The 20906-nt window shown below is 50.1% G+C and overlaps 1 protein-coding gene across 1 annotated transcript in view; it reads right to left on the bottom strand.

Moving 5' to 3' along the window:
* Nucleotides 1-10078, bottom strand: part of LOC140315863 (atrial natriuretic peptide receptor 1-like) — a 75439-nt gene extending 65361 nt beyond the window's left edge. The window contains exon 1 of the mRNA XM_072393453.1: nt 9328-10078. Coding sequence (XP_072249554.1) covers nt 9328-10057 — 730 coding nt within the window. The 5' untranslated portion in view covers nt 10058-10078. The remainder of the gene's footprint in view (nt 1-9327) is intronic.
* Between the last annotated feature and the right edge of the window lie 10828 nt (nt 10079-20906).

Raw genomic sequence — 20906 nt, forward strand, 5'->3', positions numbered from 1 at the left:
ACCTTCAGCTTCACCCACAGCTTCACCCACAGCTTCACCCACAGCTTCACCCACAGCTTCACCTTCACCTTCACCTACAGCTTCACCCACAGCTTCACCTACAGCTTCACCTACAGCTTCACCCACAGCTTCACCTACAGCTTCACCCACAGCTTCACCTACAGCTTCACCCACAGCTTCACCCACAGCTTCACCCACAGCTTCACCTACAGCTTCACCTCCACCCACAGCTTCACCTACAGCTTCACCCACAGCTTCACCCACAGCTTCACCTACAGCTTCACCTACAGCTTCACCTACAGCTTCACCCACAGCTTCACCTACAGCTTCACCCACAGCTTCACCCACAGCTTCACCCACAGCTTCACCTACAGCTTCACCCACAGCTTCACCCACAGCTTCACCCACAGCTTCACCTACAGCTTCACCCACAGCTTCACCCACAGCTTCACCTACAGCTTCACCTCCACCCACAGCTTCACCTACAGCTTCACCCACAGCTTCACCCACAGCTTCACCTACAGCTTCACCTACAGCTTCACCTACAGCTTCACCCACAGCTTCACCCACAGCTTCACCCACAGCTTCACCTACAGCTTCACCTACAGCTTCACCTTCACCCACAGCTTCACCTTCACCCACAGCTTCACCCACAGCTTCACCCACAGCTTCACCTACAGCTTCACCTACAGCTTCACCTACAGCTTCACCTACAGCTTCACCCACAGCTTCACCCACAGCTTCACCTACAGCTTCACCTCCACCCACAGCTTCACCTACAGCTTCACCCACAGCTTCACCTACAGCTTCACCTTCACCCACAGCTTCACCCACAGCTTCACCTACAGCTTCACCTACAGCTTCACCCACAGCTTCACCTACAGCTTCACCCACAGCTTCACCTTCACCCACAGCTTCACCCACAGCTTCACCTACAGCTTCACCCACAGCTTCACCCACAGCTTCACCCACAGCTTCACCCACAGCTTCACCTACAGCTTCACCTTCACCTACAGCTTCACCTACAGCTTCACCCACAGCTTCACCTACAGCTTCACCCACAGCTTCACCTACAGCTTCACCCACAGCTTCACCTACAGCTTCACCTACAGCTTCACCTACAGCTTCACTCACAGCTTCACCCACAGCTTCACCCACAGCTTCACCTACAGCTTCACCTACAGCTTCACCCACAGCTTCACCTACAGCTTCACCCACAGCTTCACCTACAGCTTCACCCACAGCTTCACCTACAGCTTCACCCACAGCTTCACCCACAGCTTCACCCACAGCTTCACCTACAGCTTCACCCACAGCTTCACCTACAGCTTCACCCACAGCTTCACCCACAGCTTCACCCACAGCTTCACCTACAGCTTCACCCACAGCTTCACCTACAGCTTCACCCACAGCTTCACCTACAGCTTCACCCACAGCTTCACCTTCACCCACAGCTTCACCCACAGCTTCACCCACAGCTTCACCCACAGCTTCTCCCACAGCTTCACCTACAGCTTCACCCACAGCTTCACCTACAGCTTCACCCACAGCTTCACCTACAGCTTCACCTTCACCCACAGCTTCACCCACAGCTTCACCCACAGCTTCACCCACAGCTTCACCCACAGCTTCACCCACAGCTTCACCCACAGCTTCACCTACAGCTTCACCCACAGCTTCACCTACAGCTTCACCCACAGCTTCACCCACAGCTTCACCCACAGCTTCACCTACAGCTTCACCCACAGCTTCACCTACAGCTTCACCCACAGCTTCACCTTCACCCACAGCTTCACCCACAGCTTCACCCACAGCTTCACCCACAGCTTCTCCCACAGCTTCACCTACAGCTTCACCCACAGCTTCACCTACAGCTTCACCCACAGCTTCACCCACAGCTTCACCCACAGCTTCACCCACAGCTTCTCCCACAGCTTCACCTACAGCTTCACCCACAGCTTCACCCACAGCTTCACCCACAGCTTCACCTACAGCTTCACCCACAGCTTCACCTACAGCTTCACCTTCACCTACAGCTTCACCCACAGCTTCACCCACAGCTTCACCCACAGCTTCACCTACAGCTTCACCCACAGCTTCACCTACAGCTTCACCCACAGCTTCACCCACAGCTTCACCTACAGCTTCACCTACAGCTTCACCCACAGCTTCACCCACAGCTTCACCTACAGCTTCACCCACAGCTTCACCTACAGCTTCACCTTCACCTACAGCTTCACCCACAGCTTCACCCACAGCTTCACCCACAGCTTCACCTACAGCTTCACCCACAGCTTCACCCACAGCTTCACCCACAGCTTCACCCACAGCTTCACCTACAGCTTCACCCACAGCTTCACCCACAGCTTCACCCACAGCTTCACCTACAGCTTCACCTACAGCTTCACCCACAGCTTCACCCACTCATCTGTTCTTCACACTTTCAGCACCGAGAACCTCCCATCATCCATTTAAAGCTGAACCAAGGAGCCACAGTTCAGCTGCTGGAGGCTCGATGTCACAGCAGGAAGAGAAGAAGAAGAGAGACTGATTAAAGGAGACTCAAAAAGGAAAGATGGAGGCAGAGAAATGAACCAGTTTTAAAAGGAAACATCTGACAGCTTTCAGCTTCAGAGCCCTGCTGTGTTTAACGAACAAATCGCACTAATGGATTAACAGATAATAGATTAATTACGAGCTCCATTTCCTTGGTTAAAATGTACACTTTAATGTGTATTCTGTCAAAATGTTCAGTCATCTTTTATGACCCGACTTCACTGGACCCGACTAATTATCCCTTTACTAAAAACATGGTTTTATGGCTTTTAAAAATGATTAAAAGTCTGGTTTTGTGACCCAGCCTTACGCCGCTTATTGATGATGCATTCAATGACAATCGGGAGCTCAGGATTCTAAACTCTGACTGGGAAAAAAATCAGAAACACAACAAAGAGTCAGATTTCTGCTCAGGAACTTCCCCAAACTTCCCCATTTTATGCCGTTCCCCAGAAACACAACAGCCCAGCTTCATCTAACTTTATTTAACTTCATTTAACTTCATTTAACTTTATTTAACATTCGTGATCTCATAAAAGATCGATCTTAGTCACGCTTTATTAGTTCTTTCTGGCTCTCAACAACAAGCTGAGGGTGGTGCTTCTTCAGCTTCTTCAGCTTCTTCAGGAGGATGGATCCTTCCAGAACTAAGAAAGAGTCCTTCTTTGGATTTGAAAACACGTGAAGGAACAGTCACAAGAAGAAGAAGAAGCCAAAGTCAGGCAGACTGAGGCCGTGGCCGGCTGAAAGCAGCAGCCGGTGAGGCGACCCTGACAGATGGCTCCTCTTCCCCAGAGGACACAGAAGAAGAAGAAGAGCTGGGACACGAGACCAAAGCTCAGTCACAGCGGTCTGATGTTTAACTGTGATCCAAACCTTTAGAACTAAAGATTTCACTGCATTTCTGCTCATTCTGTGTCTGCTTTTACATGTTAAATATCCCAATAAAACTGTACTTGAAACCATTGAAGGTCTCCGGATCCAAAGAGGATAAAAACACGATGCTTCCCTTCTGCAGATGAATGGAAACGATTGCAGCAACCATTAAAAGGGAGAAAATGTTCCCACAGCAGCAGTTCTGACAAGTCAGGCCTTGTTTTTAAAAAGAGGAAATTTAGGGTTATTAGTGAGGTCCTAATGAGAATAATTAAGATGTTCCGCCCGGCTGAGGCTGTCCAGAGGATCTCCAGTTCCAGTGTTTCAGAGTTCCTCAGAGAAAGGCTGGAGGGGATTTATTACAGTCTCCTGCTCAGCTGCATCTTCGATTAACGACTCGAACGTAAGATAAAAGTGACCAGAGTGTTTGGCAGGAAATACCCAGAGATCTGATAATGGGCTGGAGCTTCCTTATAGGGCGGCGGGTCGGTGACCCGGTTAATAAACGCCCTGTCAGGAGGTTTTATGTCTCTGTGGGAAGCAGTCGCAGCGTTGCTTTGTGCAACGCCTCCACAGAGAGAGGAAGCAGCATTCAGGAGTTATTACGCTGACAGATAAACGCAGGAGTCTCTCTGGGTCCAGCTCTCTGGGTTCAACTCTCTGGGTCCAGCTCTGGGTCCAACTCTCTGGGTCCAACTCTCTGGGTCCAACTCTCTGGGTCCAGCTCTCTGGGTCCAACTCTCTGGGTCCAGCTCTCTGGGTCCAGCTCTCTGGGTCCAACTCTCTGGGTTCAACTCTCTGGGTCCAGCTCTCTGGGTCCAACTCTGGGTCCAACTCTCTGGGTCCAACTCTCTGGGTCCAACTCTGGGTCCAACTCTCTGGGTCCAGCTCTCTGGGTCCAACTCTCTGGGTTCAACTCTCTGGGTCCAACTCTCTGGGTCCAACTCTCTGGGTTCAACTCTCTGGGTCCAGCTCTCTGGGTCCAACTCTGGGTCCAACTCTCTGGGTCCAACTCTCTGGGTCCAACTCTGGGTCCAACTCTCTGGGTCCAGCTCTCTGGGTCCAACTCTCTGGGTTCAACTCTCTGGGTCCAACTCTCTGGGTCCAACTCTCTGGGTCCAACTCTCTGGGTCCAACTCTCTGGGTCCAACTCTCTGGGTCCAACTCTGGGTCCAACTCTCTGGGTCCAACTCTCTGGGTCCAGCTCTCTGGGTCCAACTCTCTGGGTCCAACTCTCTGGGTCCAGCTCTCTGGGTCCAACTCTCTGGGTCCAACTCTGGGTCCAACTCTCTGGGTCCAACTCTCTGGGTCCAACTCTGGGTCCAACTCTCTGGGTCCAACTCTCTGGGTCCAGCTCTCTGGGTCCAACTCTCTGGGTCCAACTCTCTGGGTCCAGCTCTCTGGGTCCAACTCTCTGGGTCCAACTCTGGGTCCAACTCTCTGGGTCCAACTCTCTGGGTCCAGCTCTCTGGGTCCAACTCTCTGGGTCCAACTCTCTGGGTCCAACTCTCTGGGTCCAACTCTCTGGGTCCAACTCTCTGGGTCCAACTCTCTGGGTTCAACTCTCTGGGTCCAAATCTCCATCTTCTGATTATTTCACCATTAAACTCCTTCTCAGCTCCAGTCTGTTTCCTCTGAATCAGCGGCTCCAGTCAGTTTCTGATCCATTAATGTGATAAAGCTCGACTCGGAGGAACTCAGGAGCTTCTCATTACCAGTTTGTTAATGATCGGGTCATTTCTGGTTCTGGCAGCTTGATAAAGAGGGCCCAGCGACAGCTGGAGTCCCTGCAGGGGCCCCAGAGGGCCGGCCTGGGTCCCACAGTCCTTACATCCGTTACAGCAGCAGGATAACATCAGGAGGAACAGGGCTCCCAGCATCATGAGGGACTCCCCCCACCCTGATGTGGACCGTTTACCCCTAAAGGGAGGGTCAGAACCAGAGCAGCCAGGCTGACAAACACTGGCTTCATGTGCCATAAAACTCAAGCTGATCCAGCTAAGCTGTTGGTCTTTATTCTCTACCTTTAAGATCAGGCTGAAACTCTCCTTTCTGATAAAGCTTATAGTTAGGGATGGCTCAGGTGAGCCTGAAACATCCCATAGTTCTGCTGCTATAGGCCCAGCCTGCTGGGGGAGCTCCCATGATGCACCTCTCCTCCCTCCATGTACAGATGACATCATTGCTGTCATTAACTTGTGTTTCTCTCTCTCAGCAGGTGTCTCTGGCCTGGTGTTACGCTGCTTGTTGTCCCCTCTTTCCTGTCCTCTCAGCCCCAGCTGGTCCAGGCAGATGGACCCTTCCTGGTTCTGGTTCTGATGGAGGTTTCTTCCTGGTTCTGGTTCTGATGGAGGTTTCTTCCTGTTAAAGGGAGTTTTTTCCCTCCTCCTGCAGCTCAGGATCAGAGAGAAGCTTCAGTTCTGCTGGTTTTTTCCTGTTTAACATGAACTCTCCTGCAGCTCAAAGTGAGCAGAGGTGGACTTTTGAATAATTGATAGAAAGCTGATACAAAAGCCTGGATTTACTGCTTCCTGTTAACGCCAGAGCAGCCGGAGTCTGGACCCCGGCAGACAGTGGAGAGTTTCATGTCTTTGGGGAACCTGGAGCAGGGATTCTGCTGATTTACTCCAGGTGGGAGAACTGCTCTGGAAATCTGCTGCATCACCCACTGATGCTGACTCTTCGGCTGCGTCCTCGGGGCAGTGAGCCGCCTGGATCTGGAGCAGCTCAGGTTTCTGGTTGCTGCAGTGATGATGATGATGATGATGAAGGCCTGAGGCACCCATCAGGGGCTGGTGTCTGGGACCCAGAACAGAGCAGCTTCCTGCTGCTCGCTCTCTGGTCTGAGGCATCATAATGTGCACAGATTAAAGTTTACCGAAGTTTATGGAAGCAGTAAAATGACTCAGTGTGTGATCTGGGCAGCTCCTAAATGTCAGCTTTTCAGGAACTGAGCTGCTTTATCTGCAGCCTGACAGCGTGTTTGAGTTTCTGTGCGATCACTTCAGCTCCTGCTGAACCAGACCCTGCAGCCTGCTTTAGGCCTACAGGCTTTAACCAGACCCTGCAGCCTGTTTTAGGCCTACAGGCTTTAACCAGACCCTGCAGCCTGTTTTAGGCCTACAGGCTTTAACCAGACCCTGCAGCCTGTTTTAGGCCTACAGGCTTTAACCAGACCCTGCAGCCTGTTTTAGGCCTACAGGCTTTAACCAGACCCTGCAGCCTGTTTTAGGCCTACAGGCTTTAACCAGACCCTGCAGCCTGTTTTAGGCCTACAGGCTTTAACCAGACCCTGCAGCCTGTTTTAGGCCTACAGGCTTTAACCAGACCCTGCAGCCTGTTTTAGGCCTACAGGCTTTAACCAGACCCTGCAGCCTGTTTTAGGCCTACAGGCTTTAACCAGACCCTGCAGCCTGTTTTAGGCCTACAGGCTTTAACCAGACCCTGCAGCCTCAGCCTGTTTTAGGCCTGAGCAGCAGTGCCACCTCATATTTACCCCCTATTTCCTTTCAGCCTCATCGCATCTCGTTAAAGAACAAACTGGATACTGTAGTGGTGTGATTCCCACCTTTCATGTGGGAGATCTGAGTTCAAATCCTCAGAATAAATAATAATATAATAATAATTCTGGAACCAGAATGAATCAGTTCATCATGTTGTTGAGCTGCCATTTCTGTTAAAAACAGAGAGAATCAGGGAAAAGGTCTTTAAAGCAGCTCAGCTACAGATTTAATCTGATTTTACTGCTGCTGGAGGTCTGACTGCAGCTGCTCTGAGTGACCCGCTGTGGGACTGTGTCCGATGGTTCTGCTTCCACACGGATCGCCCTGCCTCCGCCTGCTCTGCAGCGTTTCTCTCCCCTTGAGTTCTGACAGAAAGATGTTTCTGAGGCACAGAGCTTCAGCGGGTCTGAGGCCGAACTGGTTCTGCAGAACTTGTTTCTGTTTGGGTTTAACCGCAGAGCCTGTTTTGGAAATAAGAACCGACTCCTAAATCAGAGCAAGTGGCGAGTCAGGCTCAGGTGTCATCAGTCATGTGACCGCTGAAGGTGACGCATCGTGTTCAGTATTTACAGAAATAAACCGTCCTCACAGCCCACATCTGCTCCTAATTAGTGTGGAAACAGTCGGTCCAGCAGATGCTCGGCACCCGAGCAGTTTATGGAACAAACTGCTGAAATCAGAGCATCAAAGGAGCGGCGGCGGCAGCCTCATGTCAGCCCGAACACCCGATATACGACACGTGACCCGGAGGGTCCACCGGAAAGGTGGCGTTAGTTTAAACCTCAGAATGAATCAGGAATAAATACGTCGGGAAAGAAAGTGACCAGAAGGAAATTATCAGAAAAAAACATTCTAAATAAAATCAGGATTTCATGGATTAAAAGAACAATTCTACAGATAAATCAATAAAATGTATCTAATAAGAAATCAGCTGACAAAGTAAATAAGTTACAGTTAAATAAATGCAGAAAAAATAACTTGAATTTCAGATTTTCCAGATTATTTATGACCTGAAGTCATGTTTAATTCTATTTTTGTAGCATTTATTGAGTTATTGATGCATTTCTGGATCTATTTCTCTGCTACATGAGGCAGAAATCAGAGTCTTTGCTTTGACTCTGTCAGCCTGCAGCAGCTTCTGTAAACGGGAGAATCGGCTCCTTCAACCCGGGAATAAAACGTCTGCAGCGCTGTGAGCTCAGCCTAACTTCAGAGTCCCTGGTTTCTAACAGGAAGTGTTCACAGGATAATAACCGCTCAGCTCACCCTTTGTCCTCCTCGTATCGTTCGTCTCTGATAAGAACCACAAACTCTCAGCAGCACTTTGAGCTGTGAGTCACTTTTATTCTTTGTTTGTTCTGAGTTTGTTCAGAAAGGCGTCAGGCTGCACTTCCAGTGGGAAAGAGTCTTTTTTGCACCAAAGCCCGAGAGAGAGGTGTTCCTCAGGGTTCTGTTCTGGGCCCGGTGCTGTTTGCTTCCTTTGGGTCATATAATCAGAACATTTAAAGCTGCTTCCTGCCATTGTTACTCAAATGATGTTCAGCTTCTTTTCAGCCTGGTGACATTTCTAAGGTCCGCTGTGGCCCGATCAGAACCGCAGGACTCTGAGGTTCTGATCGGCAGGTGTTTTATTGATTGTGATGGCTTTGAGCTGAGATTAGTTCCAGCTGCACTAGAAATGTCACCAGGCTGAAAAGAAGCTGAACATCATTTGAGTAACAATGGCAGGAAGCAGCTTTAAATGTTCTGATTATATGACCCAAAGGAAGCAAACAGCACCGGGCCCAGAACAGAACCCTGGGGAACACCTTAAAGGATTTACTGAGAACCACTTTCCAGAAAGAAATGAAGAAAAGCTTTTAAGAGGATGGAGAAGCAACATTGTGATGTCATTTGTCTCCAAGAAAAGATGGAAAAAACAGGAATTAAACTCAGTGAAGAGACTTTTGTCCCTACAGCTTCACCCGAGGAAAGCATCATTCTGGCTGATCGCCTTCATCCACTGGCTGCACCTAAACCTACAGCAGCTCCATCCAGCAGCCCATCTCTGTCTGAGCAACCTTCGCCTCCCACACTGAAACACAAGGTACCGGAACATGGGTTCTGCTCAAATGTTCCTCCTGCAGCTAAACGGAGTGAAAATAATCAGATAATAATAATAATCAGAATAATGGGCTCATTAACAGAAAGAAAGGTTCCCATAAAGACCAAAACCAGCACCGAACAGCCTCCTTTTACTCATCTGAGCGTCGCCATGGTTACAAACCGAGCGACACGGCCGACCTCCCGCTGCCCTCCTGCCGGCCTCAGCCGCTGAGGCTTCTGGGTATTTCCCAGATCGCTGAGCGCCACCTGTGAGGAGGTGAACCGCAGAGCGTGCGCCGGCACTCACCTCGGCCGCTGTTCTGGATGTCGGACAGGATCTGCGAGTAGTTGATGGGCAGCTTGTTCTCCTCGAACACGCTGTCGATGATGGTGATGTTGATGCTCTTCAGCTCCGTGTACAGACCCTCGGTGGCGAAGTAACACGGCCGGTCGTCCACCTTGTTGTCGCTGAACATGAGCGTCACGTGCTCTCGCCACCCGAAGCGCTCGCAGATCCGCAGGGCGAACCTCCCCAGCTTCCTGTGGGTGGGGCCGGTGTTGGTGATGGACGGGTAGACGCCGCCGTAGAACGCCACGGCCGGAGCGCCCGCCGTGATCATGGGCACCTTCCAGTGGTTGGTGAAGAAGCCCACCGGCGAGGAGGTGTAGGAGCAGCCCGGCCCGATGAAGGCCCACGGGTCGTAGGCCACCTTCAGATCCACCGCCACCAGCGGCGCCACCGACTCCGAGCAGATCCCGTCCTGGTTCTCGCTGTTCTTGAAGGCGTAGGTCAGGTGGTGGTCTGGGAGCAGGGTGGGGTCGGCGTTGATGGTTCTGATGGCCCGCTCCAGGGCGGGGCCGATGCGAGGCCACGCCCACGGGTAATCTGTGTTGGTCTGCGGCAGAATAACCGCCAGCGTGATGTTCGCCCGGCGTTCATGAAGTCCACGGGCGTGGCGGTGTGCGGCCGCCAGCTGCAGGTCCAACAGAACCAGCAGAACCAGCAGGAGAGCGCCGCCCTCCCTCCAACAGAACATCTCTGCCCGGCAGGTCGTCCGAGAGCTGAGCTGAATTATTAATCCCTGCAGACACAGAGGAACGAGTTTTTTCTCAGTTCAGCCACTGAACTCTGACCTTTGACCCATTCAGGCAGAAAAAAGGCTCCTAACTCAAGGGATGAACCAGTGTTGTGTCGACACAGAACAGACAACTTAGCAAAGAAGCCATTTTAAACTGGATCTTTAGGCTCTTTGTCACAAAGACACATCATTTGTTCCCATTTCTTTAGCTGCATCTATGAAAAACAGCAAAGAAAACACAGTTTGACAGACAGAAAATAGGATTTCTGCAGCAACAAGGTGATTCCCAAAGAGCTATTAGCTGAAAACTTGGCATATCTCAGCATGGTGTGCAGTGTGTCCTTAAAACATTTGAGGAAACTGGACAAGTGGAGGACAAAAGAAGAAGTGTCAGGCCTAAAAAACTATCTCCAGCAGATGAACAGGATCTGAAAGTGATGTCCTTAAGAAAGAGGAAAAAATCCAGCTGTGACCTGACAGGACCTGAGAGATGCATCTGGACCTTCAGCTGATCCATCTACTGTTGGCCCAAGCCTCATCAGAAATGGTCTCCATGGAAGGGTGGCTGTCAAGAAGCCGTTCTTAAGGAAGGGAAACAGGGAGAAAAGGCTGAGCTGTGCCAAATGACACAAGAAGTGGACTGAAAATCAGTGGCAACAGGTCTTATGGAGGGATGAATCCTCCCCAGAGCCCGGACCTCAACATTATTGAAGCAGTGTGGGATCATCTGACAGAGAACGGAACAAAAGGCAGCCCACATCCAAAGAAGAGCTTTGGGATGTCCTTCAAGAAGCCTGGAGAACTATTCCTGAAGACTCCTTAAAGAAAGGACAGAAAGCTGGTCTCAGAGGGTTCAGGCTGTGTTGGAGAATAAAGGAGCTCAGACCAGAGATTCACTTTAAAGCTGCTGAGAACTGAGAAAAACTCTGTTTCTGCCTCAGATTCTGGGTTTAGGTTCATGTTTGAACATGTTTCAGTGAATCTCTGCAGCTGCTTCCTGTTTTTATATAAGTATATATATATATATATAAATATAAAGAAATGAAGCTGATCTGGACTGTAATTGTATTTTTGTAGAATTAAAGTAATCAGGAGGCTGAAAAACGTTTCTCTGCTGCATCTGAAAGTCTCCAACATTACAGCATCAGACAAACTGATGCTGATCAATACATGTGATCAAATGATGCCTGCGTACCTCAGCGCGTGTCCGCTTTCATCTCCATGCTGCCTGGAAGTTTTCGGTGCGTCAGCAGCCCCAGAAACCCTGCAGAGGACTCCGCACCAACAGGACAAACTCCCAGCAAACGCGTTCACCTGTCAAAGTTCCGTCACGCGCACTGTTTCAAAGCAGGTTTACCAACCCAAGAGCGCGTGCACTGTCCACAGAACCCACCGCGAGCACGATGAAGAGCAGTGAAAGTCCTCTCCGGCTGAAATGAGACAGTCAGAGGTCCCAGCTGCGCAACACGCCGCCGCCGGTGGATCCGTTAAAGCCTCTGAGGGACCGCGGAGACTGGCTGCCTGCCCGCGGACTGACGGGGCGGAGAGCCGGGAGACGCAGGGAGGGAGGGGGAGGAAGGAAGGAAGGAGGGAGGATGAGGACACAGGAAAGGAGGAACAATGGAGGGAGCTGGACAGGGATGCCCGCTTAGTTTCCAGAAGTGTCTCCGGGCCCCTGACCGTCAGGTCGCCCCAAACTGACCGCTGAGATGAGCCGTGGAGCAGAAAGGAGGCAGAAACCTGCTCAGATGATGTCCAGGCAGCAGGTTATTCCACTGCCACGGCGCCCCCTGGTGATCCAGAGGAGCAGGGCTTCAGCGCAGATTCTGGATGTTTGCTGATAAATGAACCTCAGCTGAGCTCCTCATCAGTTCAGGAGGGAGACAAATGATCCACTCTGGCCACAAATGTGTGAGGAAATCACTGAGGGGATGAAAACAATGAGAAATCACACCCACGCGATGTGTTCAAGCACCTCTCGCTCCAGCCGGGAGCTGAACCGGTGACCTTTCAGTTGGTGGCTGGAAGCTCCGCCTCCTGATATATGAAATAATACTTTATAGTTAATTAGTTTTAATCATGTGCTGGAAGTGCTCAGTCCACTCTCCCTCAGTGTGTCTCCCTGCCATCAGTCAGTGAGTGTTTGGGTTAAACCGACTGGTTAATCTGACCGGTTAACCTAACCCGGTTAATCTAACCCAGTGAGTGTTCGGGTTAAACTGACCGGTTAATCTAACCCAGTGAGTGTTTGGGTTAAACCGACTGGTTAATCTAACCCAGTGAGTATTCGGGTTAAACCGACTGGTTAATCTGACCGGTTAATCTAACCGGTTAACCTAACCCGGTTAATCTAACCCAGTGAGTGTTCGGGTTAAACTGACCGGTTAACCTAACCCAGTGAGTGTGGAGGGTTAAACTGACCGGTTAATCTAACCCAGTGAGTGTTCGGGTTAACCTAACCCGGTTAACCTAACCCAGTGAGTGTTCGGGTTAACCTAACCCGGTTAACCTAACCCAGTGAGTGTGGAGGGTTCACTCAGTTTTTCAGGAGGTTCTTCACTGATTAATAAAAGACGAGCTGGCAGCTTCGGATCGTAGATCCACATTTTCCCCATTCGTCTCAACACAAAGCTGCTGTTTGTTCGGCTCATGTGAGTTTCTGTGGTTAAATAACATCAAAGGGTCCAAAACTACCAGGGAGGGGGGCAGTAACTGGTGTTTGGAACCACAGGTTGATTTGATGTGAAGGTGCTGCTAGAAGCAGAAACTGAACAGTGGGGGGTGTTCTGGGACCGCCTCATGGTGCTCCTCAGCAGCTCTGCTCAGCTACCTGTGGGCCATCGTATGAAGGCGTGACCGATCCGTCTGAAACAGAAGTACGGATCTCAGCTCCTGAGCCGGACTCTCTGGGCTCAGAGCCTGAACCAGCGTGACACCGGTTTGGTCCAAACTGAGGTCAGCTGTTTCCAGATCTGAGCTGGGTGGTAATTCCTGCCTTAGCAGCTCATCCAAAAGGCAGCTGCTGACCTGCTACCGGACCCGGTACCCATCAGCTTCAGGGTCCAGTTTCAGGCTCCTTCTGATCTTTATGACCCCCTAAAGCCAGCCCCCAGCGGGTCCAATGACCTCGCTCCAGAACCAGAACTAAAGGAGACGGAGCTCTGAGGTTCTGGTTCCTAAACTCTGAGCTGTGGACTCTTTTCTGAAACTTTCCTCACTTCTTAAACACAGCTGATGACTCGCAGCCACACCTTTGGCGTCCTGCTGGTCTCCTGGCGCTGGATGCTGGGTCACAGAGGAGGAAAAGGAGCTGGAATTCAGCCATCAGTGCATGTTTTAGTTCAGCTTTAGCAGAGAAACACAAAGTAAGAAGGACTGGATGATGAAGTCCCTGCAGACTGAAAACCTGCCGTGTGGAGCCCCCTCCCTGTTCCTGCACACCGCAGCTTTTTCCATAATTAGACCTTTTTCTGTTGAATAATTGAAACCTGGAGGGAGCCGAGGGGACGGGGGGGCTCTCCCACTTCCTGTTAAATGGCAGCAATACACAGAGGAGCTGATTAAAGGTGGATGCTGCTGCTGCTCATTCACAGCTTTAGAATATTCCCAGAATCACTGAGAGTAACAACTAAATAAAGATATCACCGGCAGGAACAACCTCAGGTGGTCAGCTGTGTCAGTCTTTATGGAACAGAAACTGAGAGGAAACACAGCAGCAGAGTGTGAGAAACTAAGTGAACCCTCACTGCTTCCACAGGAACTGAGAGGGTAAAACAGCCAGGAGCTGCTGATCAATGCTCTGATTAACTGATCAATGCTCTGATTCACTGATCAATGCTCTGATTAACTGATCAATGCTCTGATAAACTGATCAATGCTCTGATTAACTGATCACCAGTCAGTGTGAGCAGCTCCATAAAAGTTCCTGCATTAAAGGAGGCGTTTGGGACGGACTTTGGTCAGAACCTGCTGCTTTAAGCACAGCGGCGCCCTGGTTCAACACCTTTGGGTCATCGGTCTGTTTCCAGGGTGGAGACCTTATCCACTCAGCTACAGGTAGGAAACACACCTTATCCACTCAGCTGCAGGTAGGAAACACACCTTATCCTCTCAGCTGCAGGTAGGAAACACACCTTATCCACTCAGCTGCAGGTAGGAAACACACCTTATCCACTCAGCTGCAGGTAGGAAACACACCTTATCCACTCAGCTGCAGGGAGGAAACACACCTTATCCACTCAGCTGCAGGTAGGAAACACACCTTATCCACTCAGCTACAGGTAGGAAACACACCTTATCCACTCAGCTGCAGGGAGGAAACACACCTTATCCACTCAGCTGCAGGTAGGAAACACACCTTATCCACTCAGCTGCAGGTAGGAAACACACCTTATCCACTCAGCTGCAGGTAGGAAACACACCTTATCCACTCAGCTGCAGGTAGGAAACACACCTTATCCACTCAGCTACAGGTAGGAAACACACCTTATCCACTCAGCTACAGGTAGGAAGCACACCTTATCCACTCAGCTACAGGTAGGAAACACACCTTATCCACTCAGCTGCAGGTAGGAAACACACCTTATCCACTCAGCTACAGGTAGGAAACACACCTTATCCACTCAGCTACAGGTAGGAAACACACCTTATCCACTCAGCTGCAGGTAGGAAACACACCTTATCCACTCAGCTACAGGTAGGAAACACACCTTATCCACTCAGCTGCAGGGAGGAAACACACCTTATCCACTCAGCTACAGGTAGGAAACACACCTTATCCACTCAGCTGCAGGTAGGAAACACACCTTATCCACTCAGCTGCAGGTAGGAAACACACCTTATCCACTCAGCTGCAGGTAGGAAACACACCTTATCCACTCAGCTGCAGGTAGGAAACACACCTTATCCACTCAGCTGCAGGTAGGAAACACACCTTATCCACTCAGCTACAGGTAGGAAACACACCTTATCCACTCAGCTGCAGGTAGGAAACACACCTTATCCACTCAGCTGCAGGTAGGAAACACACCTTATCCACTCAGCTGCAGGTAGGAAACACACCTTATCCACTCAGCTGCAGGTAGGAAACACACCTTATCCACTCAGCTGCAGGTAGGAAACACACCTTATCCACTCAGCTGCAGGTAGGAAACACACCTTATCCACTCAGCTGCAGGTAGGAAACACACCTTATCCACTCAGCTGCAGGGAGGAAACACACCTTATCCACTCAGCTGCAGGTAGGAAACACACCTTATCCACTCAGCTGCAGGTAGGAAACACACCTTATCCACTCAGCTGCAGGTAGGAAACACACCTTATCCACTCAGCTACAGGTAGGAAACACACCTTATCCACTCAGCTACAGGTAGGAAACACACCTTATCCACTCAGCTGCAGGTAGGAAACACACCTTATCCACTCAGCTGCAGGTAGGAAACACACCTTATCCACTCAGCTGCAGGTAGGAAACACACCTTATCCACTCAGCTACAGGTAGGAAACACACCTTATCCACTCAGCTACAGGTAGGAAACACACCTTATCCACTCAGCTCCAGGTAGGAAACACACCTTATCCACTCAGCTGCAGGTAGGAAACACACCTTATCCACTCAGCTGCAGGTAGGAAACACACCTTATCCACTCAGCTGCAGGTAGGAAACACACCTTATCCACTCAGCTACAGGTAGGAAACACACCTTATCCACTCAGCTACAGGTAGGAAACACACCTTATCCACTCAGCTGCAGGTAGGAAACACACCTTATCCACTCAGCTGCAGGTAGGAAACACACCTTATCCACTCAGCTGCAGGTAGGAAACACACCTTATCCACTCAGCTGCAGGTAGGAAACACACCTTATCCACTCAGCTACAGGTAGGAAACACACCTTATCCACTCAGCTACAGGTAGGAAACACACCTTATCCACTCAGCTCCAGGTAGGAAACACACCTTATCCACTCAGCTGCAGGTAGGAAACACACCTTATCCACTCAGCTACAGGTAGGAAACACACCTTATCCACTCAGCTGCAGGTAGGAAACACACCTTATCCACTCAGCTGCAGGTAGGAAACACACCTTATCCACTCAGCTGCAGGTAGGAAACACACCTTATCCACTCAGCTACAGGTAGGAAACACACCTTATCCACTCAGCTGCAGGTAGGAAACACACCTTATCCACTCAGCTACAGGTAGGAAACACACCTTATCCACTCAGCTGCAGGTAGGAAACACACCTTATCCACTCAGCTACAGGTAGGAAACACACCTTATCCACTCAGCTGCAGGTAGGAAACACACCTTATCCACTCAGCTGCAGGTAGGAAACACACCTTATCCACTCAGCTACAGGTAGGAAACACACCTTATCCACTCAGCTGCAGGTAGGAAACACACCTTATCCACTCAGCTGCAGGTAGGAAACACACCTTATCCACTCAGGCTGCAGGTAGGAAACACACCTTATCCACTCAGCTACAGGTAGGAAACACACCTTATCCACTCAGCTGCAGGTAGGAAACACACCTTATCCACTCAGCTACAGGTAGGAAACACACCTTATCCACTCAGCTGCAGGTAGGAAACACACCTTATCCACTCAGCTGCAGGTAGGAAACACACCTTATCCACTCAGCTGCAGGTAGGAAACACACCTTATCCACTCAGCTACAGGTAGGAAACACACCTTATCCACTCAGCTGCAGGTAGGAAACACACCTTATCCACTCAGCTACAGGTAGGAAACACACCTTATCCACTCAGCTGCAGGTAGGAAACACACCTTATCCACTCAGCTACAGGTAGGAAACACACCTTATCCACTCAGCTGCAGGTAGGAAACACACCTTATCCACTCAGCTGCAGGTAGGAAACACACCTTATCCACTCAGCTGCAGGTAGGAAACACACCTTATCCACTCAGCTGCAGGTAGGAAACACACCTTATCCACTCAGCTGCAGGTAGGAAACACACCTTATCCACTCAGCTACAGGTAGGAAAGCACACCTTATCCACTCAGCTACAGGTAGGAAACACACCTTATCCACTCAGCTACAGGTAGGAAACACACCTTATCCACTCAGCTACAGGTAGGAAACACACCTTATCCACTCAGCTGCAGGTAGGAAACACACCTTATCCACTCAGCTGCAGGTAGGAAACACACCTTATCCACTCAGCTGCAGGTAGGAAACACACCTTATCCACTCAGCTGCAGGTAGGAAACACACCTTATCCACTCAGCTACAGGTAGGAAACACACCTTATCCACTCAGCTGCAGGGAGGAAACACACCTTATCCACTCAGCTACAGGTAGGAAACACACCTTATCCACTCAGCTGCAGGTAGGAAACACACCTTATCCACTCAGCTGCAGGTAGGAAACACACCTTATCCACTCAGCTGCAGGTAGGAAACACACCTTATCCACTCAGCTGCAGGTAGGAAACACACCTTATCCACTCAGCTACAGGTAGGAAACACACCTTATCCACTCAGCTGCAGGTAGGAAACACACCTTATCCACTCAGCTACAGGTAGGAAACACACCTTATCCACTCAGCTACAGGTAGGAAACACACCTTATCCACTCAGCTGCAGGTAGGAAACACACCTTATCCACTCAGCTGCAGGTAGGAAACACACCTTATCCACTCAGCTGCAGGTAGGAAACACACCTTATCCACTCAGCTGCAGGTAGGAAACACACCTTATCCACTCAGCTACAGGTAGGAAACACACCTTATCCACTCAGCTGCAGGTAGGAAACACACCTTATCCACTCAGCTGCAGGTAGGAAACACACCTTATCCACTCAGCTACAGGTAGGAAACACACCTTATCCACTCAGCTGCAGGTAGGAAACACACCTTATCCACTCAGCTACAGGTAGGAAACACACCTTATCCACTCAGCTGCAGGTAGGAAACACACCTTATCCACTCAGCTGCAGGTAGGAAACACACCTTATCCACTCAGCTGCAGGTAGGAAACACACCTTATCCACTCAGCTGCAGGTAGGAAACACACCTTATCCACTCAGCTACAGGTAGGAAACACACCTTATCCACTCAGCTACAGGTAGGAAACACACCTTATCCACTCAGCTGCAGGTAGGAAACACACCTTATCCACTCAGCTACAGGTAGGAAACACACCTTATCCACTCAGCTGCAGGTAGGAAACACACCTTATCCACTCAGCTGCAGGTAGGAAACACACCTTATCCACTCAGCTACAGGTAGGAAACACACCTTATCCACTCAGCTGCAGGTAGGAAACACACCTTATCCACTCAGCTGCAGGTAGGAAACACACCTTATCCACTCAGCTACAGGTAGGAAACACACCTTATCCACTCAGCTGCAGGTAGGAAACACACCTTATCCACTCAGCTACAGGTAGGAAACACACCTTATCCACTCAGCTGCAGGTAGGAAACACACCTTATCCACTCAGCTGCAGGTAGGAAACACACCTTATCCACTCAGCTACAGGTAGGAAACACACCTTATCCACTCAGCTGCAGGTAGGAAACACACCTTATCCACTCAGCTACAGGTAGGAAACACACCTTATCCACTCAGCTGCAGGTAGGAAACACACCTTATCCACTCAGCTACAGGTAGGAAACACACCTTATCCACTCAGCTGCAGGTAGGAAACACACCTTATCCACTCAGCTGCAGGTAGGAAACACACCTTATCCACTCAGCTGCAGGTAGGAAACACACCTTATCCACTCAGCTGCAGGTAGGAAACACACCTTATCCACTCAGCTACAGGTAGGAAACACACCTTATCCACTCAGCTGCAGGTAGGAAACACACCTTATCCACTCAGCTGCAGGTAGGAAACACACCTTATCCACTCAGCTGCAGGTAGGAAACACACCTTATCCACTCAGCTGCAGGTAGGAAACACACCTTATCCACTCAGCTGCAGGTAGGAAACACACCTTATCCACTCAGCTACAGGTAGGAAACACACCTTATCCACTCAGCTGCAGGTAGGAAACACACCTTATCCACTCAGCTACAGGTAGGAAACACACCTTATCCACTCAGCTACAGGTAGGAAACACACCTTATCCACTCAGCTGCAGGTAGGAAACACACCTTATCCACTCAGCTTCTGGTAGGAAACACACCTTATCCACTCAGCTACAGGTAGGAAACACACCTTATCCACTCAGCTGCAGGTAGGAAACACACCTTATCCACTCAGCTGCAGGTAGGAAACACACCTTATCCACTCAGCTGCAGGTAGGAAACACACCTTATCCACTCAGCTGCAGGTAGGAAACACACCTTATCCACTCAGCTACAGGTAGGAAACACACCTTATCCACTCAGCTGCAGGTAGGAAACACACCTTATCCACTCAGCTACAGGTAGGAAACACACCTTATCCACTCAGCTACAGGTAGGAAACACACCTTATCCACTCAGCTGCAGGTAGGAAACACACCTTATCCACTCAGCTGCAGGTAGGAAACACACCTTATCCACTCAGCTACAGGTAGGAAACACACCTTATCCACTCAGCTGCAGGTAGGAAACACACCTTATCCACTCAGCTGCAGGTAGGAAACACACCTTATCCACTCAGCTGCAGGTAGGAAACACACCTTATCCACTCAGCTACAGGTAGGAAACACACCTTATCCACTCAGCTGCAGGTAGGAAACACACCTTATCCACTCAGCTGCAGGTAGGAAACACACCTTATCCACTCAGCTACAGGTAGGAAACACACCTTATCCACTCAGCTACAGGTAGGAAACACACCTTATCCACTCAGCTGCAGGTAGGAAACACACCTTATCCACTCAGCTACAGGTAGGAAACACACCTTATCCACTCAGCTGCAGGTAGGAAACACACCTTATCCACTCAGCTGCAGGTAGGAAACACACCTTATCCACTCAGCTGCAGGTAGGAAACACACCTTATCCACTCAGCTACAGGTAGGAAACACACCTTATCCACTCAGCTGCAGGTAGGAAACACACCTTATCCACTCAGCTGCAGGTAGGAAACACACCTTATCCACTCAGCTGCAGGTAGGAAACACACCTTATCCACTCAGCTACAGGTAGGAAACACACCTTATCCACTCAGCTGCAGGTAGGAAACACACCTTATCCACTCAGCTGCAGGTAGGAAACACACCTTATCCACTCAGCTACAGGTAGGAAACACACCTTATCCACTCAGCTGCAGGTAGGAAACACACCTTATCCACTCAGCTGCAGGTAGGAAACACACCTTATCCACTCAGCTGCAGGTAGGAAACACACCTTATCCACTCAGCTACAGGTAGGAAACACACCTTATCCACTCAGCTGCAGGTAGGAAACACACCTTATCCACTCAGCTACAGGTAGGAAACACACCTTATCCACTCAGCTGCAGGTAGGAAACACACCTTATCCACTCAGCTGCAGGTAGGAAACACACCTTATCCACTCAGCTGCAGGTAGGAAACACACCTTATCCACTCAGCTACAGGTAGGAAACACACCTTATCCACTCAGCTGCAGGTAGGAAACACACCTTATCCACTCAGCTACAGGTAGGAAACACACCTTATCCACTCAGCTGCAGGTAGGAAACACACCTTATCCACTCAGCTACAGGTAGGAAACACACCTTATCCACTCAGCTGCAGGTAGGAAACACACCTTATCCACTCAGCTGCAGGTAGGAAACACACCTTATCCACTCAGCTGCAGGTAGGAAACACACCTTATCCACTCAGCTGCAGGTAGGAAACACACCTTATCCACTCAGCTG

Source organism: Leuresthes tenuis, unplaced genomic scaffold (assembly GCF_036924035.1).
Source record: "Leuresthes tenuis unplaced genomic scaffold, fLeuTen1.0.hap1 SCAF_10, whole genome shotgun sequence".
In the NCBI taxonomy this organism is placed as follows: Eukaryota; Metazoa; Chordata; class Actinopteri; order Atheriniformes; family Atherinopsidae; genus Leuresthes; species Leuresthes tenuis.